General features: G+C 36.6%; 1 protein-coding gene across 1 annotated transcript in view; it reads left to right on the top strand.

Annotated features, from left to right (window-relative positions):
- Positions 1-25,594, top strand: part of usp43a (ubiquitin specific peptidase 43a) — a 147,147-nt gene that overhangs the window by 28,769 nt on the left and 92,784 nt on the right. The window contains exons 3-4 of the mRNA XM_024289726.2: positions 11,253-11,347; positions 19,802-19,894. Of these exons, the coding sequence (XP_024145494.1) occupies positions 11,253-11,347; positions 19,802-19,894 (188 nt within the window). The remainder of the gene's footprint in view (positions 1-11,252; positions 11,348-19,801; positions 19,895-25,594) is intronic.

Below are 25,594 nucleotides of genomic sequence, written 5' to 3'. Positions count from 1 at the left end.
GGCTCAAGACTTCTCTGCTAAGCCAGATTTGGCTGTCAGAGCTCTGTCACCAGCTCTTGTCTCAGGCTGATTATTTTTTTTCTTTGCTGCCGTTGTTTTGGCTCTCCTGGCATCACCATAGTAACAGCCAGAGAGAGCCGAGTCTATCGGGCTGCTGTTGTGCCTGAGGTGAGTGAGTACCTGCTGAACCCTCAGGGGACAGGTCTGAGATCAGAGAAAGATGGCTCCAAACCTCTTTTGGTGTGGACAGCTGCAGCAATAAAGAAAGGGCAGCAGATAAACGTTGAATAAAACCTCATCTGCTCATCTTTTTATTTTTTATTTTTGGGTCCGTTGAGCCGAGAGAGTCATGATAGCTGAAGGAGAGCAGAGGAGGAGGAAGGGTTAAAATGCCTGCGGTTTGCACCGTTATCTCTCCGCTCGCCTTGTTAGCATAAGCCAGCTCTGAATGGGTTGAATTAGCAGCTGCCCAGAGCTGAAAGGATAGAGGTGACTCAGCTGGTTTACCGTGCGGATGGCATTTCTTTCATTCCTGCCCCCTCTCTGTCTTAGTCAGTTTGGGGTTTGGTTTGTCCGGCTCCAAAATCTTTTTGGTTATCGACACTTTTTTTTATGCATCCATTACTACAAAAGACAAATCCAGGACAGAACTACACAGACACCACCAACAAAAAAAAGGAAATTCAAAGTAGAAATAATTATAAAAGAAGAAATAAAAAAATAACTATAAGCAGAAGAGAAGATACAGCCGAGTTTGTACTTCGACTTAATAGTTTTCTAAAAATGTTATGAACATTTATGTTTTATGATTTTGGCACACATTTTTATTTTTTAGCATTTCTACTTGATGTATTTTTTTATTATTATTTCTTTGTTGCTTCAATACATTGTAAGACATATATAAATGCATTACTCCTTGTTTGTACTTTACTGTCATTTTTCTCTTTTCTTTTTCTCCATTAATGACATTTATTTATTTTCTTAACTTTTTATTTAATGATTAAACAAAACCAAGAATCTAAGACAAAACATATTTTTCCAAATGTTCAAAATCTTCAAGTGCTGCAAGTATGCACAGATTCATTTTTATTTTTATTCAACAAAATTGTTATTTTTGTAGCTGTCTCTGCTCTCAATAGACATCTGAAAATTGTTTAACTTTTCATTTGTTCCTCTTTCTTTAGTTCTACATTTTCTTTGCAGCCATTTACAAGTTGAAGCCACAGACTATTTGGAATTTGATTGTTCCAATGTATTTTTTAGCCATAAAGCCCTTCAATTTGTACTTTGTCATTTCCTGAATTAATAAACTATTTTCTATTCTATTCTATTCTACCTATTTTGGTGGTTTTTAATTTTTAACCAAAGAATTTAACCGAGGTTTTTAATAAAAATCATTAATAATGTTTGATCTATGGTTTTGCACATTGGGAATAGAAACAAACAAAGAAAAAAAAGACTTTTTTGTTTGAATTAATCTCTTCTCTAAGTACAAAGGATCTTACAGCAGTCAACTGCTATGCAAACACTGACTTCCCGTTTCAAATAACTAGTAGAAGGCGGGATCTTTACTTTAGACCACAGCATCATCAGTGTAAAACCCAGTCATTTATTTATTTATTTATATTCAACAACGGGCTGCACGGTGGCGCAGTGGTTAGCGCTCTCGCCTCACAGAGAGAAGGCCCCGGTTCGACTCCCGGCTGGGACCTTTCTGTGTGGAGTTTGCATGTTCTCCCCGTGCATGCGTGGGTTTTCACCGGGGACTCCGGCTTCCTCCCACCGTCCAAAAACATGCTTCATAGGTTCATTGGTGACTCTAAATTGCCCCTAGGTATGAATGTGAGAGTGAATGTGTGTGTGATTGTGGCCCTGCGATGGACTGGCAACCTGTCCGGGGTGGACCCCGCCTTCGCCCATCAGTAGCCGGGATAGGCTCCGGCACCCCGCGACCCCGAAGGGAAAAAGCGGTCAAGAAGATGGATGGATGGATATTCAACAACACTTCCAACACCACCACCGCCACCAACAATAATAGCACCACCACCAGCAGCAACAACACTACCACCACCACCACTATCACCATAACAAACACTATCACCACCACCAACAAAAACACCCTCACAAACAATACTACCACCAGCAGCACTATCAACACACCACCACCAATAAAACACCATCACCACCAACATCAACACCGCCATCAACACCACCACCACCTCCAAAAACTCGGGTTTCAATGCAAAAAAAAAACTATTAAAAGGACAGCGTCACAAGTGATTTCACCAAATCAAGAAAAGATTTGCTTTTTTAGCTTTAGCTTTCTTCTAAGGTAGAACATTAGGTTTCATTTTGAGCGTGGGTGAAAAAAAAGAGCAATTTCTGCTAATCTGTCACCCTGATTTTGTTTTTTTTCCTTGTCTTCTGTTCTTTGCATTTTACATCAGGAAAAGTCAAACTTGAGAATGACGGAGGAGGGATTTCATTTTGCAGCAAGCAGCAAAATGAGAAATTGTCCTTGAGAGAGCGGCGTTTGTCACATCCCGGTAAAACCTTCTGCAATGTTACGCCAAGATTTAGTCACTTTGTCAAATACAAGTGTCTCCACACACAGACGCCAGCCAAATTTTCCACACAGAAGAAAAAATCTGGTGGTTGAAAATTGGCAGAATTTCTTCCTGGTTGTGGGAGTGGGTGAAAGTGGGATTTTTTTTCTTGCAGAATAAAATTGTAATATAAGATGTAAAAATTCTAAAATACATGGGAAAATTTAAGACATTTGTAAGCTAGCTGGAGAAAGTGTAAATAGATGGATGATGGGAAATGGGGATGGGCTTACTCTGTGCCAACAGACCCACCCACAACTCAGTGGCAAATTTACAGTATACTGATCTACTGCCACTCTGGCTTCAGCAACTTTGTAAGGTATTCGGAGAGTTCTGAGGATGGCTGGGTATTTCTTATTTATATTTTCTGTTTGAAATTTTAAAATGCAAGAATTTACCATTTCTAAGTGAAATTTTCACCCTTGTTTGGTTGAAGTCACTAGTTACATAAACACAAAGTTATCATTAAAACGTAGCTGTATGGACAATGAAAAATGGACAAATAATTGATAAATACTTCAAAATGTCATCTAACTGCATAAAACCAGAAATGGAAATGAACTGTAAAGTTGTGCATCAAATCAGTTACAACAATTTAGTTTCTTTCAATATTCCTCATGTTCTTTTTCACTGTATAACTTCAGGGTCATGCTTTATTGTTGACATTAAAAGATAAGAATAGCTACAGAATCTGGATTGACTTTCACTCTTAATTTGTGTCGCGTTTGTCTTTCTTTGGACTTTTGCCTTGGAAAAACAGCCAAAGGTTTTATTCTTGCTTTGTGATGACAAAGTGAAGGCCATTTCATTTCAGTCTGTCCTGGTTTTCTGCAAACTCAATAACAAAAACAACTTGTTTTGAAGCACAGAGGGGAAAATAAAAGAAATTAAAAAGAGTCAGCCAAGGGCTATTGTGTTTTGTGTGTACCTGTGCACCTATGTGTGAATGTTTGAGCATTTAAAAACACTTGTGTTGTTTCTGACAGTAAAGTGGGAATGTTAAGTGTGAAATCATCCAGTTGATTATGATTTTGGTTGGTAGGATATTTACAATGCTGGGACCAAATTGCATTTTCAAACATTTTATTTATTTTTATTTTTACTTCATCCTATCTTTGAGTGGAGAAGTTCAAAATAATAAAAATATATGTCTTCAAAAAATTATTTTTACAGACCTGAACATCACATTAGTAGTTTATTGATCTAAATGTTTAGTATTTAACCCTCATTCTCTCTTATGGGGTCCAGATGACCCCACCCTTACATTGAGATGTTGGCCCTTCTATGACAAAGGTGGACCAGACTTCATGTCTGTAATTGGACACCAGTAATATTAGTCTAGTGCAGGGGCGTCAAACTCCATCACACAGGGGGCCAAAATCCAAAACACTCATATTTATTAAAAAAAAAATTATAACCACATTTTTAAAACTTTAAAACTTTTTTAACATTGCTATGGATAAAACATAGGCAGAAATATTATTACAGAATAAATTGACTTAAACATAACTTTCAATGTTTTACTCTCCATAAAAATATATTTTATCCAAACAATACAAATCAAAAATAAGGGCAAAAAAATCGAATAACAACAAAATAAAATGATCTGGAGGGCCGGATCCGGCCCCCGGGCCTTGACTTTGACACATGTGATCTAGTGCCTTGTGTTAAAAGGAGAGCATTTCTAAATATGCATTGATATGCAGGACACATTGATAATTGCTTAATAATCGAATCCTGAGGTGCCTCAAGATTCCCACCCCTACTTGTGGTAGAGTGTCAACCCGTAAATTGGAAGGTTTGAGTTAAAATCCACGGTGGAGTCATACCAATGGGACCCGGTGCCTCCCGGCTCAGCATTAAGGGGTTGGAGATGATGATTCCTGTGACTGCCACTCATTGGTCCCCCAGGGGATGGGTCAAATGTCGGGGAACAATTTTCACTCACCTAAGTATGTGACAACTAATGGGACTTTAACTTAACTTTAACACTATGCTGTGATCCCTGCCAATAGGTTCATGGACACTCTGCCAGTAAAACCTTGGGACGTGCAATAAATGGATAAATATCTGTATGTGTCTGTATCTGGAATAAGTATACTTTTTTTATCAGTGATTGTGTTTAGATGATTGACTCGAGACTGTTGCTGAGGGTCATGGGACTTTTTGGATGTCTCAGGATTTAAAAAGACTTTATGCCCAGCTAATGTGTCCCTGATGATAAATCCAAGAGCACATGCTGCAGCACGAACAACATCACCTGGTAGAGAAGGTCAACCAGGAGTGGTTGGATTGATTGCATTGTGACCAGTGTTGCCAGATAGTGTCACAGTTTTCCAAGAAAAATTCAGTAAAAATGAAACATCACAGACAGGGGGGCAGGGAAAACGGGGGCGTCCGAGAATCGTTCAACAGACGGAAGCTGGGCACTCATCCAGGGCATAAAAATTTGTTTTTTCCAACTCTTAAACTAATTAAACACCCTAATCTAACAAAGATGATCCTGTTATTTTTCAAAATAAAATATTTTTCAAAATAAAAGATTGTGCATACAACAAACTAAAACCCATTAAATTGACACCAACCCACTTGAAACAATGTTCACCCACCCAAAGCAAATTTTAACTACAATATCAAAATCAAAACCGTCCAATCTGGCTACAATGATTGTGACTGTCAATCGTGGTATATATATGCTTTAACTATATTTTTGTTATATCTCTATTAATCAAATGGTGCCAAATTGTTTATTTTAAATCGTTGGTCTCAAAATAACGAATGTGAATGTGATTTGAGTGGCAGAGGTGGCTAATTTCAATGTTAGGTCAATGGTACAAATGCAGATTGAGGTCCTGCGGTGGTGGTCCTGGGTGCAACGGTCTGGGAAAATCTTTGAATGATCACATAAACCCATATGGAGACATGAGTACTGATGTTTTTGTGGAACTCTCCACAACAGATAAACCAGATGTCTCAACATCGTCCGTGTCTTCCATACATTGTGAGATATACAAAGATACCACTCCATGTAGCGATCAGGCTAAAAACATTAGCTGGTAGCACCTCACACATGTGGCTGTGGTGTCAAACGTAAGGAACATATTTTTTGACAGGCGGCGAGCAGCTGCAAAAGAGGAGCAAGTAACACAACATTATTACCTGAATTGCGTTTGGTGAGAATGCAGCATAAAAGCCGAGTTTAGAAAACCCTAGATATGCATTTCTTGTCTTTTCCTGTTATCTCTTTTTGTGTACGTTTGTTAGTGTAAAAGGTGTCTTATCTGCAGATTGACAAACACAGAAAAATCTATTTATTTTTTTCTGTTTTGATAAATGCTGGCAATATTTCTCTTTCAGCCGTCAACCTTAGACATTTCAAATGACACACTGATATTGTATTTTTATTTTTTTATTTTCTCGCAGTGATCTCATTGCTTCCTCCTCCTGATGAAATCATCTCCAGCTCCTGTTGGAGCTCAGTTTCTTTGCCTCCAGGCCAAACAATTTCATGGTTTGAAGCAAAACCAACTTGTCCTTTAAAACAAACCCCAAGCCCTTTCTAGTCGCTGTCAGAATGCTTTCAGATTTTTGCTTTGTTGAAACGCACACTCCTAAATACACAAGCGCTCACATTAATCCAGACTCCCACTCACTCCCTGCTGCTCTGCAAAGATCTTCAGAAGCGTCACGCATGACTGCGCGCTATGAGGAGTCAGCAGGCTTTGTTGGCAACATATGTTTTCATGTCAAGGACTGGAGTCTGTGGATCTCCAGGGAGAAATTTGACTTCTTCCAGCAAGTAAAAAAGAGGGCACAGGGGTAAAGATGAAGTGGTACACCCATGAAGAGGCACTGATCACGCAGAATTTAACTGCAAATTATAGTGGATTCAATGGGGCAAAACCTGAAAAAAAAACGTGGTTTACGCAAGACAAAAATCCAATAATGTGATGAGAAAAGTTCCTGCAGTTGTTTTAGTATGACAGATAACAGTTGGTATATTGGATTGTAATGAGCAGCAGTGAACCTTCTCAAGAAAACCTTCTGCTAATGTTGTCATTTTTGTTTATAACACACAATATTTAATGTAAGATACACTGGATGCTACTCCCCATTTACCAGTTGTTCTGGGCACCATTCACAACGCATTGTGGTGTTTAAAACGTGCAATATTTTTTTTATTTTTAAAAAAATATCTTGTGTCTCAATATACCAAAGGGAATTTACCAGATTTTTACATTTAGGGTAAAATATATTTTTGAAGAATGTAATTGGATTATGAATTATTGCAATAAAAGAAAAAAAAAACTTTCTAAAAATAAAAATATAATGGAAAAGTGTATTCATTTCCATAATTCCAGTATGAAGTCCAGTGTGAAAAATCCACAGTCAGTCATGATTTCAGTGCAATGTCCAGCACTCTTCAATGCAAAATCACTGCAAAAATCTTCCAGATTCTGATCATTTTGCTGATTATTTGGATGCAGATTCTGATTTCATCTTCCAGCAGGACCTGCCCCCTGCTGCCGTACTATTGAAGTATTGTCGACAGACATTTAAATCAAATTAATATATATATATATATATATATATATTGATTGATTTGATGTGATTACAATCCAATTTGTCTTTTTTTTTTTTTTTGAAAATACTACAGAGTAAGTAGTGATTTCTGCAGAGTAATCTAATTTCTAATTTCTAATCTCATTTTTTTTTCAAGTTATACATTCAGCAGCCCATTAAATTTTCTTTTCACTTGTGTGCAAAAATATTAAGTTCAAATATTGCATTTTTACCGTCTTTTTACAGTTTTAGAAACAACTTAGGACTGCCACCTCTTATTAAATACAAAACAAATCCACCCTAATACTGGAACCTGAAAAACACACTGTGTTCTGAGGTCGATGCAGGTGTGTGGATCTTAAAAATGTGTTATTTTGCCAGAAGCTGGGAGATTGTTGCCAGGGACATTGGTTAGTCTGCAACAGGAAGTGCTTTAATGTGGCTTAAATCTTTAGGCTTTTTCAATAAACTGCCCAACCTGACAGTTGAACAGTTTTGTGCCTCTGAAAGCTGCTGCTGCTGCTGTGGCAGGCCCCCCCACATCTATTTTTGGAAGACAATAGAGGAGCTTTAACAATGTTAAGGTGGTATTCTTTGTTCTTTGAATCCTGGCGCCACAGAGCACACAAGGCTTTTTATCTCGCCCTCTTCTATTGTTTAGATCTGCTCTGCATGGAGGGAGTAACCTTACTGTGTGGTTAAATCCTGCAGTTGTGTGCGTTTTTTTTCTGGAACTGATCACCGATTAAGACAAAAAAATATCTTAAGAGTATGCTTTAAAATAGCTTCGCTGTACTGACTATTGCTTCTGATTTGAAAGTGAAGTTAGTAAGAGAAAATATTTTGTTTTTAGCAAAATTTCATTTCTGCATTGCTGTTTTTTTAGTAAATATATTTACGGAACACTATTGCATGTTTGTTGTGTTATTACTGAAGTCACAGCATCATCTGCAGCTAAAATGTTTAAAAAATGTAATTTTTAAATATTTTTTCAAATTTAGGACAATACTAGACCACTACATTACCGTACAGCATTTTTAAAATTTATTTATTTGCACTTATATAATATATTGCATAAAACAGGTATAGAAATATTTAAAATGTAGGTGCAGGAAGAGGCAAAAAAATAAAATAAAAATAAATAAACATATGGGCTTATATTAGCGCCTCTACCTTATAAAACTTTAAAATTGACATAAAATACAATTATACAATTTTATACTTTCACAAATATACACTTTAATAATCATTTGGTTTACAGCATAAGTTTAAGTGTAAATCTTCTCATAAAAAAAACTTACAACAACTTTAGTTGTCCGATGTGATTTGAGGACCCCTCAATTGTCTGTTCCTTTACTGTAACAAATCAAGCAGAACTAGTTAAGAGTGACTTAAAAAAGTTGTTCATGAAATTCAAAATCATTTTCATACATTTTTAAGTCTTACAAAAAAAAAATATCTTAACGAGTACAGCACGCAAGACCTCAATGGTGCTTTACTAAAGTTGGATTGGCCCATTGCATTTCTGGCCAGTGGGTTCAGTGGTTTTCTCTTTGGAGGACCAAATAGTGACACAGCTTCAGACGATGAATAATAAATAATAAATTAGGCATTAACAGTACAGATAATTTAAGTGTGAATGTTAGTGTTTATGAAGCAGTATTCAGGCCCCTAGTATGTATTCTCAGGTATTGTTAGAAAGTGTTGAAGATTTTCATCAGTTATATATATTTTTTTTTTTTTGAGAAGTTGAAGAAAAATTTATCATTATTTGCTGAATACTTGCAACTTTTTTTTTAGTTCTTTAGATGCTTTTCTAAGGATCCTTTCAGATTGGACACATTTGGTTTGCTTAAAGTGAACTAGGGTTCCAATTGGACTGAACTTTGGTTTGCTCTGAGTTTTGTCTGTCTGAACAGGGTCCATGTGTGGAGAGGAACAAGTTGGACAAAAACGTCCACCGTTGCTGGGCATTATGGAACATAAACAGAGTAGTAGAGCAACAATGGGAGACTGCAACTCATTTAATTTGGTCAGATGAATGCAGGCTCATTAAAACAACTTTTTAATTTGATACACTTTGCTTCTTCTGACACTGTTTTCCTGACGATCTAAATGTCATCAACACTTGTAGTGTCATCTCCTCAGTAACCGCCAGACATCATACCTCCGCTTTACCAGATCAGTAAGTAAATAGTGTTGTACCTGACCTTGATACAGACATATTTATTCACAGTTTGATATAATAGAAATAACTAAATCCTTACCACGTTTGCTGAATATTTGCTGTGATTGGTCCAAATTGGAACCAAATATCTTTCAGATTGGTCTGATTTGCATTAATAGGTTGGAACAAGCAATCACCAATACCTGAGGGGACCGATTAAAGAAAAAAGAAAAAAAGTCTGTTTTAGCAGCACTAAATGGGCTCCCTTGCTGGTATGAAAGTCACTAAAAACACAAATGGCAAAGGGCTTGCAGTGGTTTTATGGAGTTCACACAGCTCGTTGAATGTTCCTTTTATTCGCAAGCTCTACATCTTCTTTACACTAAAAGTTGAATGTTCTGGACAAGAAATGTTCAACCAAACAGCCACTTTCCACATGAATAAAAGCCTCGAACATCTCAGATGGCTTAATTTGTCTGTATTTTTAGGCCATGCTGATGAAAAAAGTTCTTTATTCCCTCATGTTTACTGTGAGAATAAGGCCAAGTTTCCATGGTGATGTTTGTTGCCTCTTTGTGAGGGTCTGCAGGTTCCTCTCCATTGTTTTTTAGTACAGAGACGGAAAATTGAGGCCATAAAGCTGGAAAGATGGATAATAGGAGCTCATAGTAGGATATGGAAGTTATTAATGGACTGGATTGGAGGTAAAGAGAAATAAAGATAAAAGGGGGTATCGCTCATCTTAGCAGTTTATAATCATATATAAAGATTTTTAGCAACACATTTCCAAGGTAAAGTCATTTGTAAGAACATGGGGAACAGATGCTCTCTTAACTTTGTGGTTTTTGCCTCATTATATGTTCAGGAGGTTTTGGAAGATGCCAGCAGTGACTCATTGTTCAGAGGGATTGAAGCAGCTCTTGGATTTTGTTTTAACAAAAGAAAAGCCTCTTCAAAGTTGACATGTCATTAAATCTGTGGTCACGGTTCAAAACATGCAAAAAAAAAAAAAAAATCCAATTTTCGTAGAGAGACCGATTGAGACGAAACACTTTGCGTGATGACTTTGTTCACCATGTTTGAACTCGGATCATCATTTTCTAATTTTTCTATGTGGAGGACCTTTACTGTTTACATCTCATAGTTGGATCTTCAACAAGATTGTGTTCAAAACCAAAAAACCTCACGGGTTACAAAAACAGATGTAAGCCCATAGAGGAGACTGAGAAAAGTACAGATAAGCATATTTCTAATAGTGCAAATATAGTTTGACTGGAATATGCCATCTCTGTTCTTGAGGGATGGCGTATGGCTGATTACCTGAGTCAGGTGGGCTCCTTCTGAAAGGAAGTCCAGGTTGAGGACAGGGGTCCTCGAGGATCGGGGTTAAACACCAGATTTCCAAGTTCAGATTTGATTTTCCTCACTTGTTTCTATTCTTATTTAAACTCTTTATATGGTAAAAAGCTGTTGCATTTGTGTGACATTGTCCTGGAGGTTGGAACTTCTCTCAAAAAGGCAATGTGAAAGTAGAATTTTATTTATCTATTTTTTAAACAACTTTTAGTGTGAGATTTTCTTTTAAAAATGTTCTATATAAATTGAAATATTCATAATAGTTTATCTGTCGCAGTAAACTGTCTATAAGTCAAAATCCATATTCCATCAACAGGATTTTTTATTGGTCTTTGGTCCATGAATGAAACATGCTCTTCTACTTTTAATATTTTGTGTTTAGCGTGAAAACCTTTTAGCCTTAATTAAAGATGCTAATGGTTTCTAATGATGATCAAACGGGATCCGATTATCATCCAGCATCCAATTATCATGTCTGTTTTGGGTTTTTATTATTTATTGCAAATACAGGTTATCGAAGTGTCAAATGGGTCCATATATTTTCTGTGTTTTGTCTGCAGGGGTCCAGCTCTTCAGAAAACCCTTTGAATCCCAGCACACATCAACCTCGGAGTCGACACAGTTTTGTTCAGGAGCATTTCCAGGCCCAATACAGGTGAGACGCGCTGACATAAATGGCATAGTTAGGGGATTAAAGTGTATTTGTTTTTGGAGTAAGTTGGTTAAAGTTTAACTTAAAAACTAAAGGGGTGTAACAATCAATCGATTTATCGATTTTTATTCCTACAATCCAACCAGATCGATCTTTCTGATCAAATTAATCGACCTATACCATTAAAAAAAAAAAAAGATAGAATTATAATCTGATTTATCTTTGCTACTTTACTGTCTCATGATCATTCAGTTAGGTGTAATGTAATCATTTCAGAATAATTTGTTACTCTAACTATTGCTTTTGTCTTTTATGCATCACTGTGAGAAGCACAAAGTGTTTTTCTGTAAGAAAACAGTAACTCTTGCTTTCCTGATAAAAATTTTTTTCAAATGACTATCTTTATGCTTTGACTTGCTTCCCGGGAGAAACATGCAGAACATTCTTTGAGTGTAACAGAATAAATCACTATCCAATAGAGATATTTTCTTCTTTTATAAGATAAATAAATCAGTTCGTTTAAGAATCTTCCACTCCCGAGTCCCGACACCTATCAACCAGCATCCCTCGGGCGTTTGCTTTCTGATACCGTTTTCATATTGATCTGTGCCAACTGTGCAGACTGATGAGCAACACAGGTCACTAATGGATGTAAGGACTGCTAGAATCTGCTTTGTGTTTTTGTCCTAGAAGATTTTTGAACAAATACGCTTAATATTTTTTTTAGCTTAGTGAAACGATCAAATCTGAGTTGGCTTTATGTTCTTTAAGGGCATTTTGTTCCAGACCTTCTTTATTATTTTGGCAGTTTGCCTCATTTGGCCAGATACAAACTCACCTGAACTCTAGGATGGACCAAACGGCCAAACGCTGGTCAGCTTTAAAATTACATATTTGATTTGGGTGACATGTTAGCCATTATGGTGTATTTTTTCACTATATAATTCCTAAGAATCAATTTGAAAATGTGGGGAATGTTAATTAATGTTACATCGTTAAAGAATCATGGTTGTGATGTTTTAACTAGCTCTTGTGACCTTTTTTTGACAATAAATGATATGTTTTAAGAAGATTAAGCTTAAAATTGCAATCTTAGAAGCTGACATACCAACCAAAAAGAGCGAGTAATACAAAGACAGAGAATGTACATTCCAAGTAAAGAAAAAAAATAAGCTAGCAGAGACCATCTTACAAACTTAATGAAATATGTTTAGAGACTTTATAACCATTTTTGCTTTGTGGATTAAGCAGGTTGGTTATTAAATAATGGAAATGTAAGACTTTTTTTTTCTTCTTCTTGGTATGGTCTGTTGTTTGGTTAATCAGGCGGTTTACTCCTCTCTTATGAGTGCAGTGTGAAAGTGCATAACAAGCCAAGTGAAGGTTTTCTACAATTCTGTTATGCTTTGGTTAATTCAAGCTAGTTTCTGTATTAGACATAAAACGTGTGCAAATCATCGATACTTGAAACTATCCTAAGAATCTCTGCTTATCTGGCTGCCGTACCTGGTCTGGCTATCAGTCAGGAATGCAGTAGAAACAGAAAATCACACCAGGACAACAGCTGTACATCTAGGATTACACTGGGAGTGTAAAACCTTTGGACCAGGTCCATCAGGGGGGCTTTCCCTCAAGCATTTAGATGTACGAATAATATGAGGAAATAATGTAAGGTAATGAAAATAGCATGGATTTCTGTTTTTTTCTCATTCTGCCTGCGAGCTCTCACCAGCTGCACTTCAAAGCTGAGAGAGATGGCCAGATAGCCCTGACATTCTTGTCTTGACAGCAGTTCCACACATTCTCACATTCAGACCCTCGTCACCTGTAACCTTTCTTTATGGCTTTCCTAAAGGTTTCCAGAACATTTGTGAGGCTGTCCACACCCCAGAGGTTTTGTGGAATGTTTGCATAAGAAGCAGAAGTTATGAGGATGTCTGCACAACAATGCAGACAAGTTTCTGAAGGTGTGCGGAAGTTCATTTCTGCAGTAACTTTGCCTTCTCATGAAAGTGCAAAAATACCAGGAACACAGTTTCCTTTCTGATCTGCTCTTATGTGATCTTCATTTAAATTTTAGCCATACTAGTATAATCATAAATATTTTATAAACATTTTTAAATGGTTGAATATTTTATTAAATATTTTGTAAGGATCTTAGGTCAATAAACAGAAAATAATCTGAGTAAATTCCTCAGTATTTTGCTGTGGAGATCCTCATTAGCAGGAATTGCCAAAAGTAAACAAACGTCTTATTTTTATTTTCTATTATTAAACACTGAATACCAGGAGGTATTACTGACTTTAGATGATTTGTACAAAAAGTGCCCTATAAATAAATTTGGTTTTCCTCCCTGTTCCAAAATGATGGCTGCTGTAAAAACTGACCATCTGAACAAGCATAAATAAATAAATGAATCTGATAAAACACATTAGATTAGTGGTTTATGGTATCTGAGTCAGTCTAAATAAATGTCTCATCCAACAACATGTCCAATAATGAGTGCTGCTCTGTAAGCCTAAACAGCCATTCTTCTGTGTCCTCTGCCCAGAGGATGATGGTTTAACACTTAGTGATGTAGAGCCTCCACTCACACAGTCCTCTAATTGAATTCAAGAATTCGACGGATTTGTTTCTCCATTCAACTTTAGTTCTAACATGGAAATGACCAAAGCCTTCCGATTGAAAATGGTTATTTTCCTCATTCGGATGCCTGACATTACTCAACTGTATGAGCTGCAAATCATTAACTGATTGAAGTTAAATCACACTTTTGTTCTTGACACATTTTTACTGCATGCCATACTCTCACACTCCATTACCCAACATGCGAAGCTAAGTTCCCTTCCACGTTACATTTGTATTTAAAGGAGAAACACATTTAGTTGGGATGCATCACTTTTAGTTTTTTTTTTTTTTTAATCCATAAGAACTCATAGTGACATCAGTGTAACAGAAAAATATCTAATATTTTGTGTAGTCAACTTGGTTTCTGGTCATCTTCTACATGTGTTTTACTTTTAAGGAAAAATGGGTCTGGCTATTTAAGGGATTCTTTGCTTCTGGTCACTTTTTATCTTAAATCTTGCAGATTGTTGTATAGTATCCATGGTTACACAGTTTTTTTCTACTGGGATTCCCCTTTTTCCCGCATGGTGCTGCCAAGTTTTACCGTCCGTCCATCCAGAAAACCCAAAACTTACTTAATCTCTTTCGGAGTCATGGGGCTGCTGGAGCCTATCCTTCAAAGCTTTGGTACAAACTTAGGAAACATACAGATTATGAGAATGTCTGTTTTGTGGACTTTAGATTAGTTTGTCTGAAAGAGTTTTGGGGAAATCTCTAGTGTAAAATGTGTGAAATTCATACATCACCTGTTTGGATTGTAGACATTACAACAAAGAACTACAAAAAATAAGAGACGGATGACGGCCTTGACCAATGCTTTAGGGAAGTACAAATTCAAACTCATCAGCAGGAGGCAGAAGGAAAATATAAAAGACGTGTGGGAACATAAAAAAAAAGAGAGTTTAAAATAACTGAGGCTCCAGGTTCTTAAAGAGTAAACAAAACAAAACAGTGAGTTTTGGCTGAAACTACAGCACATCAGACGTGGGTGTAGTAAAAATAACAGCAGCTGAAGTGGCTCCGTAATGCAAATCTAGGGAATATGTATGTGGAAAATGTAAAAAAACACCTGAAGTGGATCAGCTCAGGTAAATGTTCCCACCTTATAAGACAAAAATAAATAGACAAACTGAGAGAAAAACACATGCAAATAAAATATAATCGATAGAAGCAAAAGTTCTGATGACCCAACCTTTGAACATCACATGTTACCCAAGGTAAAATGAAGTTCTCTGAAGTTTGAACGTTAAATGGTAAATGACAGATACTCGGAGAGCGTTTTACTACCTTCTTAGAAGCGCTTTCAGTCACAGCCGTATTCACTCATTCACACACTGATGCCAACCTTCACTCACCAGGAGCAATGTGGGGCTCACCGTCTTGCCCCAAAACACTTCGACACCTGGGTCTACTCTACCTATACACCAAACATTCTGCACTAAATTTGAGCAGACAAGCCTGCAGTGATGGTTTGATATTTGTCAAAAGGTCCTGATGATGATATATAACAATGCTTTAGAAATAAAAATGTAATAATTCTCTTTATTATGACCCACCTGTCCGTAGAGTAGAAGAACAATCAATATTCTAAAAGTATTGAATAATTAATGTCAGAACGATTCAGCGCCGGGCTACCTCTCAGCACAAAAACACTCACCCCAAACTCTTGCTTTGATTCATATTAAAGTTTCATTTTGTAAAGTTTATCCTGGATTTTTTTTCAAAGGTTTTGTTTAAATAAATGGTTTCTTTTAAGAAAAAATGTGTTAATTAAACATTAATTACTTATTTTTAATCAAGGTTTCTTTTTCTATTTAACAGAAGTAGAACACATTTCTTTTATAAATTTTGTGATAAATATGCATTTTAAGGTTGTAAAAATGAATATTTTTATTGAGAAAAGATATACTTGATAAGGTGCAAAAAATATATATAAAAAAAGACTGATTGCTGGCGTTAAACTTGTTCAATCATCACAAAGGAAGCAGCTATGTCTGTGGTATAAAACAAACATAAACCATAGAACACATGCAGCTTGATTAATGATTCTGCGCTGCCAGAAATGAAATTAAGAGAAAACTATTGCACCTTTTTCTGCAATGGCCCTACAACGACGGCTTAAGATTTTAAAAAACAACCTGATTCATTGCTTTTTTTTAATCGTCCATCAACATTTTTGAATGTTTTCAGTTTTTATTCCTCTTTTAGCAGCACATCGGCTCCATATTCATTTGTTAGCTCGTGCAGATTCTGTTTTCTGGACCCGGACTCCTTCTGAAAGTCTCAGTTTTCACTCCTTTCTCTTCTTTATGTCATTTATTTTCACTAAACTGGAGCCACCTTCCCTCCAAATGCAAGGTAGCATCACATCCATCATGTTTGGCTTATTTATTTATTTATTTATTTTTGTCTACACCGTCTGTCTCTGACTCCACGGCGCTCTGGGTTCCTTCTGTTTCTCTGTCTACCTCTTTTTTTTTTCTTTTGCTTCTTCCTCCTTTTTTTGTTATATGTCTCACTAAGATAATCCCCAGAGGAAGGCGCTGGAGTTTTCTGATTGGAATAAATGTTTGATTGGAGCCGGGCCGTGGTGTGGTGTGGTTTGGGCTGCCTGTGTCAGTGCGCTGCGGTTCAGGGTTTAAATGAGTCTTTGTCAAACTCTGTCCCTCCGTCTGTCTTCCTGTTTGTGACATCCATTTTTAATGGGCTGGGAGACGTGCAGGAGGCCTCAGACTCACTTTCTATTCTGGCAAACACCACAGTTTAGGAAGTGAGTTTTAAGAATTGATTTGATTGGGATTTTTGTTTTGATTTGAAGATTTTGGTTTCATTTATATATATATATATATATCATTCTAACAGCTTCAAACTACTTAAATGTATAAACTTAAATAGTAAAACCCCCTACAAAATGCAAATGTCTGTATTTATGCCCTAAATAGAAAGACTTTTCATGAGCAATTAATATTTGACAGTGCTTATCCTAAAATTCACTAATAGATTTATAATATATTCGAGTCCAAAAGAGTTTCCTGATTGTTTGACAGATGTAACAGACTTTAAATGATGATCATCAAGTTAAACTTTTAATAGTTTTAATGTGTTACACCTATTTTTTTTTTAAATTACATTTAATGTATATTTATTACTAGAAGATTCTGTAATTTGAGTTAATTCCATGTCAACACTGATCATAAGAACTTACATTAATGGTTGTGTTGTGAAATTAAAGAAAAACACTCGTGTGGGATGAAGTTTTAAAGATGAAAGTCCATAAAAAGCTTCAGGCTATTTAAAGATCTGTGGAGCAGCTATCAGCCACTTGATACCAATGAAAGATCAAGATGTTTTCATGCTTTAAATGTGAAATAAATTGGCCATATCATACTGTTTTGACCAATAGAGTGATCGTTTTATATACTTTTAAACCAGTATTTTTTAATATGTTGATTTAATATTAATGTAAACCAATACATTCTGCTTCTGCCTGTAGCTCTTTGGCTGAGACGTTTCCTCACTGAAGCCAGGTTTCCTCTGATTTATATTATATATTTTAGTTAAAATTCTGGTCATTTATAAAGTGAAAATTGGATTTAAAGTGACAATGGATCCATGATAATACAATGAAAACAGATTAATATCTTTCTTCATTTAGAAGGTTACAGGAAGATTTCTTCCTACAAATTTATGTTTTATTGTTAGAAGTTTTTTTTTGTTTTTTTTTATCTACCGGTAATTAAAAAATGTGGGCCAAGTATGAACTCGATGAAAGATTTATACCTCTGATATATAATGTAATTGAGTAAATAAATCTTGAATGCAAGGAAAATGTAGATTATTAAACCAAAAGACTTTATAATGAACACAAATGAAACCCAGAGAGTGGAACTATTTTATTCATGTTATTAGTAAAGAGCGATGACTGCTGTTGTCCTTCACCGCCCAATGTCATCTGTCCTATGATCCACCACTCTACATCCTAAAGAGGGTTGCAGCACCATTTGTAAAAAGTTGCAAAGCAAAAGGATAAAAGCAGAGCATGATGTGCTTTTGAGAAGGATCTTTTGAAAGGCTGGTGATTCTGAAATGTAAGGCATGGAAAAAAAAAATAAAAAAAAATAAAAAAAAAAACTTCCAGTGAATCACTAAACCTTTGTTGTTTGGGTAATTGTATCATTCTCCTCACTCCAGGGAAAGGAAAAAACAGGTTTATGGAGGATATTTTTATCTCTATTTATAGCAGCAGACCAGTGTTTGTAGTGTAGAAGTGTGAAGTTTTCTTAGCACAGAGTGCTCTCACCGTTGTATAAATGTTGTTTAGTCCGATAAGGTTTTCTACAGCCTAACTGACTGTGCATGCACTTTAAAGGGCCTATATCATGCCATAATTAAGCCTTTTAGAGTAAACTATATCCATATATATGATCAAATATCACCTTCGGGACACTAAAAACTATTTTTTTAATGAAATATGAGTCATTTTTTTGAGCTCTTTTCCTATCCAGATGGAAGACAACTCGATCTCTGAGGCTCCGCCTTTCGCTCTTTGTGGGTGCCGCCCATTTCATCCCACAGCGGCCTTGGCAGGACGTCTGCGTTATATTCACAAAAACGGACAACACCTGAACTTTTGCTAAGATGGATGTGCATGTTGTGCGTGAGAAAATGGGCATGTGTGTTAGCCGGATGTGTGCAGACTCGTCCTAGAAGGGGCTGTTCCCCCATAGGTATGAATGTGAGGACTCGATCGAGGACTGGGAGGGGCTGGTGCTCAGAGAGCAGGGTTTCAGAAGAGTGATCAGATATGCATGAATGAAGCAAAATACCACTTTGGGGGTGTTTAGCGTGAGGAATTAGCATTATAATGAACTCAAAAGTTCAATTGTTCTGGTACAGTCTTGGAATATATTACGATATTTATCGTATTGTGAGACGCATCGGGATACGCATCGTATCTTCAGGCTCTTCCCATTTTTTTTTAATTCTTCCTTTACATTTTTAGAAAGTGTTTATCCACAAATTTCTTGAAAGTTTGTTTTCAGCCTTTTTGCTTTTGATCTCAAATTCTATACGCTGACTGTAAACATCTCCTGGAGCAAAAGCAGAAGTCTTGTTTTCTGCTCATCTTTGTTCTTTCTCGAAAGCTTTGAAAGGAAGTGTTGATAGTGGTCAGAAGGCTGTTTTTATCCGTCTAGTCCTTTATTCTCTTCACTGGTTAAAAAAAAAAAAAACTGAGATTCTTCCTGTCATTAATCTCTTATTTTGTTGCTTTCCTTTAGTTTTTTCTTTCTTTTCTTTCTGTTCTGCTGCAGACATTCTCTGCATTTCACATTTCACGACATTTATGCTTTTCTTGTGTCATTTCCACTGTTTCTTCATTTCAGTTTTTTCTTCTTTATTCACGACTTTTCCTTTGGCCTTCACTCCCTTTTCCAGCTTGTATGAACTGGTACTTAACTCTGCCATAAATTCTCATTACTATTCTGGGAAACCTAATAAAACAGCATCTCACCTCTGTTGCTTTGCTGTGGCCTTTTCTCAGCAGCTGAAAGGAACTCGCACGCTCTATTCGCAACAAGTCTGCACATTTAACTAACGTTAAGATGTGAAGAGTGCACACTTTTTCTAAACCTGTCTGAGCTTCCATTTATGGCTTTTATTCAAAATATTGACAGTATTTGACTTTAAACCTTTTAGCAGACTAACTTACTGGGACTGAATTGGACAAATTACATTGCCAAATTCGATTTATATGCATTTTTATTTTGTTGTTTGAATTATGGATAAAAAGGGTAAAAATTCTCCTCCGGTTGTGTGTTTGTCTGCAGGTCTTCTCTGACGTGCCCCCATTGCCTTAAGCAGAGCAACACCTTTGACCCGTTTTTATGCATCTCTCTTCCAATTCCCCTGCGGCAAACAAGGTAACAAACACACACACAGTTTATACAGAGTAACCTGTTTCATGAGTTTTGAATAGAAGCATCATATCATCTTTTTGAAAACCTATTTTTAGAATGTATAAAAATAGGCACAAACGAATGGAAGCTTGTTTAAATTAAAGACAAAAAAATAGTTATTTGCCTAATTTTTACCTTGCAACTGTTGGTTATAATTTCAATTATTTATTATTTTTATTTATTATTATTTTTTGAGTTGTTTGACACAAATTTGATACCAAAATCATAAAAATGTTAACTGTATCTTCAAGAATGTTTGTCCTTTTTTTATCTCTTTAAACTTTGCATTTTCAATTATGTTTTATATTTGTTTGTATTTAAAAAAAAAAAAAATGGTTGGTTTAAGACACTAAGGCTAATTTCTTCCTTGTTTTGAGAAAGTGCTTTAATAAATGTGCAAATTTCAGTTTGTATTTTATTTATTTTTTTTAATCTCTGGTATTTTAGACTTTCTGCATCTTGTTATGCTTTAAATAGTTAGTCTCACATCAAAGTGTTTTTATTCTTTTTACTTCTCATCATTTTTTTCAATTATTTACAAAGAAATGTTGAAATTTAGCTATTCTGAGCTGCCTAACGCAGGATCCCTGCAGCAGATTTAGAGACACACGCCTCACACTTCCGTCTTGGTAGCAGCTTTCAGTGGGAGGTGACGCAAACACCAACAAACACTTTTAAAGGGCATCAATATTATTCAGCGTTTTCAATTAAATTATCATCGATAATGAACAACCTTTCCTCTTAGTATAATGAAGAAAAACATTTTTGAAAACTTCCAACAGTCTAAAATGGGTTAAAAAATAAACAATGCTCTAAAAAATAAAAGCAACACCTAAACAACTCAATGCTACTCTAGTCATCAAACTGTCTAATTAGCAGAAAACACTAACTGACAATTTACATGTTTGTGTTCAAGTGGAATAGATAACAGCTGGAAATACGAGGTGATCAGTAAAATCCCTCCAATAAAAAATTAGTTCTACAAATGGTGACCACAGACAATTTCTCCCTCCTTATTGGTGTTTTGGCGACACCTGGATGCCGACAGTGTTGTCACTCCAGTAGTACCGTAAGACGGCGTCTGTAACCCACACAAGTGGGCCAGGTAGTGCAGGATGGCACATCGATGCGAGCTGTGGCAAGAAGATTTGCTGTGTCTGTCAGCATCGTGTCCAGGCACTACCAGGAGACAGGCTGGTACTTCAGGAGATGTGGAGGAGGGCAACAATCCTGCATCAGGACCACTACTTCCTCCTTTATAGAAAGAGAAACAGGAAGAGTACTGCTAGAGTCCTAAAAATGACCTCCAGCTGGCCACAAATCTGCATGTGTCTGCTCAGACTATTAGAAACAGACTCCATGAGGGTGGTATGGGGGCCCGATATCCACAGGTGGGAGTTGTGCTTACAGCCCAACACCATGGAAGATGTTTGGCGTTTGCTAGAGAACACCAGGATTCGCAAATTCTCCACTAGTGCCCTGTGCTCTTCACAGATGAACGCAGGTTCACACCAAGCACAGGTGACAGACATGACAGTCTGGAGACGCCAGGGAGAACGTTTGTGTCTGCAGCATGTTTTGCAGTGGGTCAGTAAACCGTACAGCTCTCCAGGTGCTCACAGAGGTAGTACTGAGATGAGATTCTCAGACCCTCTTTGAGACCATATGCTGGTACAAGACAGTGCTAGACCTCATTTCTGAAGTGTGTCAGCAGTTTCTGCTAGACAAGGGTATCGATGTAATGGACAGACCAACCCGCTCCCCAGACCTGAATCACATCTGGGACCTCATGTCTTGGTCCATCCATCAACACCAGGTTGCACCTCAGACGGTCCAGGAGTTGGTGGATGCTTTGTTCCAGGTGTGGGAGGAGATTCCCCAGGAGACCATCTGCTGCCTCAGCAAAAGCACACAGGCGTTGCAGAGAAGTCATTCGGGCATGTCGAGGCCACAAATACTGAGCTTTATTTTGACTTGTTTCAAAGACATTGCATTGAAGATGGATCGGCCTCTAGTGTGTTTTTCCACTTTAATTTTGAGCATGGTTCCACATCCAGACTTCCATAGGCTGATAAATGTAATTTCCATTAATGATTTTGTTTAGTTGTGTAGTCTGCATGTGCAGCTATGTAAAGAATAAAGCATAAAAATAATGCTCATTTGTTCAGTTATAAAATGTGTTTTCGTAGTGTTCCCTTTCATTTTTTGAGCACTGCATAAATAAAAAATCTCATCCTGGAAGGATTCATCAATAACTTCAGTGCCCACTCTGATAAAAATTGTGTTTTTGCTATTTTTCACTTAATGGAGGACATTTATACAGAAAATAAAGCTTAAACTCAAATTTCTGAGTATTTCTTTAATTAAATTTGTGAATCAAGAGCGGGTAAAAAATATGCTGTTTGAAAAAGAGTGTATTTGTGACATTGAAAATACGCTGTGCGAGCCACAAGCTCCGCTCCATCCTGATGTATTCGCCAAATTGATCCACGCATGTCTTTGTTTTCCTCGTCTGAGCTGGCATCTAGCTAAAAACTGTGCCCATAGTCTACATTTAGTCCATGTAGTTTTGGTGAGAGAGAAAAAAGAGCAACAAATTTGGAAACTGTAACAGTTCTTTTCTGTTACATCTCTCTGCCCCAAATCCAGTCGTACAACAAACTATCAAAAAAAATAATTAAAAATCTAAAAATCCAGAGATTTATTTCTGCTGCATCCAATCTTTAGTTTTCCTCCATTCAGAATGGAATGCATCTCCCTATCTCCAAGCATGCAGATGCCACAGCTCTGCATCTTCCCTGCACGTCTGCGACCGGACTGACTTTCGGACTAACAGTTTGACATCTCTGGCAGTGTGCGGCGGTTTCCTGCAGTGGCAGATGGAAATGAATTCAAGGCTTTTGCACTGACCAGACAGGCGCGCGCACACGCCGTGGCCTCGGCGCACTGCCCTGCTGCAGCGGCATCCCAGCTGAATGCCTGATAAGTCTGAGGCCCCCTGAGAGGCAGCAGCATCCAGCTGCCAGCATGGCATCAAGGCGTGGGCACTGCAGATAATGTCCATGTGACGGAGAGAAAAATTAAAAATGGCCGCGACTGTGTGCATTTTCTATTAAGTGTTTGACCTTTCACAGCGGGGGTAACCTTAGAATTTCAGTTCACTTCAACAGATGCATTATTTGTCCCCTCTAGGCTACTGTAGGAAAATATAGTTGATGCAATATAAATAGCTACAACTTGACAAATGAAAAATAACACATTTTTAGGATACGCAAAACTATTAAAGTTGTGCTTAGAAGTTTTCATACCTTGAAAGAAATTATGATTTCATGGTCATTTTTAATAGAACATGAATAATAAATAAATAAATAAATAAAAACACTCATAGTGGTTGCATAAAGCCATTTACTGTCATCAATTCTGTTTACCATTTTAAATTATAATGACAAAAGAAATTTACTAAAGTTACAAAAGTTTTACCTTTCTGGATCCTAAGCCATGGGGAAATCTAAAGAGCTGTCAAAATATCTATGGGAAAAGGTAACTGAACTGTACAAAACAGGAAAGGGATATAAGAACATATCTAAGGAACTGATGGTGTCAGTCAGCTGTGTTCAAACTTTGATCAAGAAGTGGGAAGTGAGGGGTTCTCTTGAAACCAAACCATGGTCAAAAATGTGTCTGCCACAACTGCCAGAAACATTGTTACAAAGAAAAATCCACAAAAACTTCAGCTGTGATCCAGGACTCTGAAAAACTGTTGTGTGGATGTTTCAAGATGTACAATAAGGAAAGCACCTGAAGGAAAATGGTCGAGTCGCCAGAAGAACACCTTTCATGTGGAAATGGCACAAAATAGCTCACTTACAATACGACAAACCGCACTCATTTGGAGTGATGAGACCAAGATTGAACTCTCTGGCCACAAGCATAAATGCTACATTTGGAGAGCAGTCAACAACATGAAAATAACACTATTCCTATTGTGAAACACTGAGAAACATTGCGGATGTTTTTGAGGATGTGTGAGCTAAAAAAGATCCAAGAAATGTGGTCAAAATCGATGGCAAGATGAATGCAACCCGTTAACAGAAGATACTGGAGGAAAACCTGCACTATTCTACTCAGAGACTGCGTATGGACATACTTGGACATTTTAACATGACATTGATCCAAAACACAAGACCAAGTCCAGCTGTCATTGGCTCCAACAGAATAAGGTGAAGGTTCTGGAGTCTCCGTCTCAGTCTCCTGACGTCGGTATTATTGAGCCATTTTGGGGCAATTCTAGCAAAACAGTGCAAGAATGTAAAGTAAAAAACAGGAATGAATTGCTTTACCATCAAAAAAATTAAAGAAGCTCATCCTCAAAAACACAAGAGATGTCAAGCTGTTATTGATGCATAAAAAGGCAATACGAGGAATTAAGAATCTGCTATGTATGATTTTTATTTGTGAAATTTCTGTTGCCGTTACAATTTAAAAAGTGTTAAGACTTTTGTTTAGCAATAAATGGCTTAATCCAATAACTAACCATGAGTGGAAAAACGTTTTTGTATTATCATGCATATTCTCTGAAATATATCCTAGAGTTTATAATTTCTTATAGGGTAGAGGTTATGAGCACAACTCTATATCCACTTATTAAAATTCCTTTTTGGATTTAACCAAGAGGAGGAGCAAAGAGCAGAAATGTCAGTTGGAAAGTTCACTAAATGCCTTTGAAAATTGAGGCCACCAAAACAATAAAACAATATGTAAGAAAAACAGCTACCAGGGGTTTTAGTGTTTCCACTTTATGTCACACAAACAACCACCGCCTTTTGTAAAAGCAGAAACTCAGCCAAACAACATCAGCACAATCCAGCCTAAGACTTAGGAAAAGATATGTGGATGACGAAAAAAAAAAAAAAACATAAAATGGGGGCAGAAACTGCACCAAACAGAGGCGTGGAGAACTGAAAGGATAAAGAATAGTGCATTTGTTATGCAGAATTTTATTTCCTATAAGTTTCTATAATAAACCAACAAGTTTTTTTTTTTTTTTTTTTCTAATTTAAATAGGTTAGGAAAAAATGAAGACAGAACTGATGATGATGTTAGGCTTTGGCAATAAGAACAGTTGGTCATGTGGTGCAAGTTTGTACGGTGAGGGAAGTAGGTTCTCACCTAGAACATTTGTTGAGTGAATTATTTGTTCTCTAAAGTTTTCGTCATGAGATATCCCACCATATTGTATTTCATAGAAATATTATTAATTTTATTTACAAGTGCTTGTTGAGTAACTCATGAACACTGTACAATAAAGAACAGCATGAAACAACTGGAAATAATTCTATTCTAAAAATCAAACCAGTATTGTTATTTAACAAACAAAAGACTGCTTGAACTAAAACCAACATATTTGGAAAATTCATTTTACTAAAAAAAAACAAAAAAAAAAACAAAACATTTTTTTAAAGATTTGCTCAGTAATTTTTGCATTTATCCTGTTTATTTTCTTTTTTTAATGAAGGGATCTGGGCTCAGTTCTGGTTAAGAGTGAGCGATAAGTAGTTGCTAAATACATTTGAGAAAGACTTTGGTGTGGCAACCCATGTTAAAGAGAACTAAGACACATATATTTATTAATCTAGCAATATCTGAGTGTAACATAAATATTTT

The sequence above is a fragment of the Oryzias melastigma genome, linkage group LG1 (assembly GCF_002922805.2).
Source record: "Oryzias melastigma strain HK-1 linkage group LG1, ASM292280v2, whole genome shotgun sequence".
Taxonomy (NCBI): Eukaryota; Metazoa; Chordata; class Actinopteri; order Beloniformes; family Adrianichthyidae; genus Oryzias; species Oryzias melastigma.
This window is presented reverse-complemented; position numbering and strand designations above follow the sequence as displayed.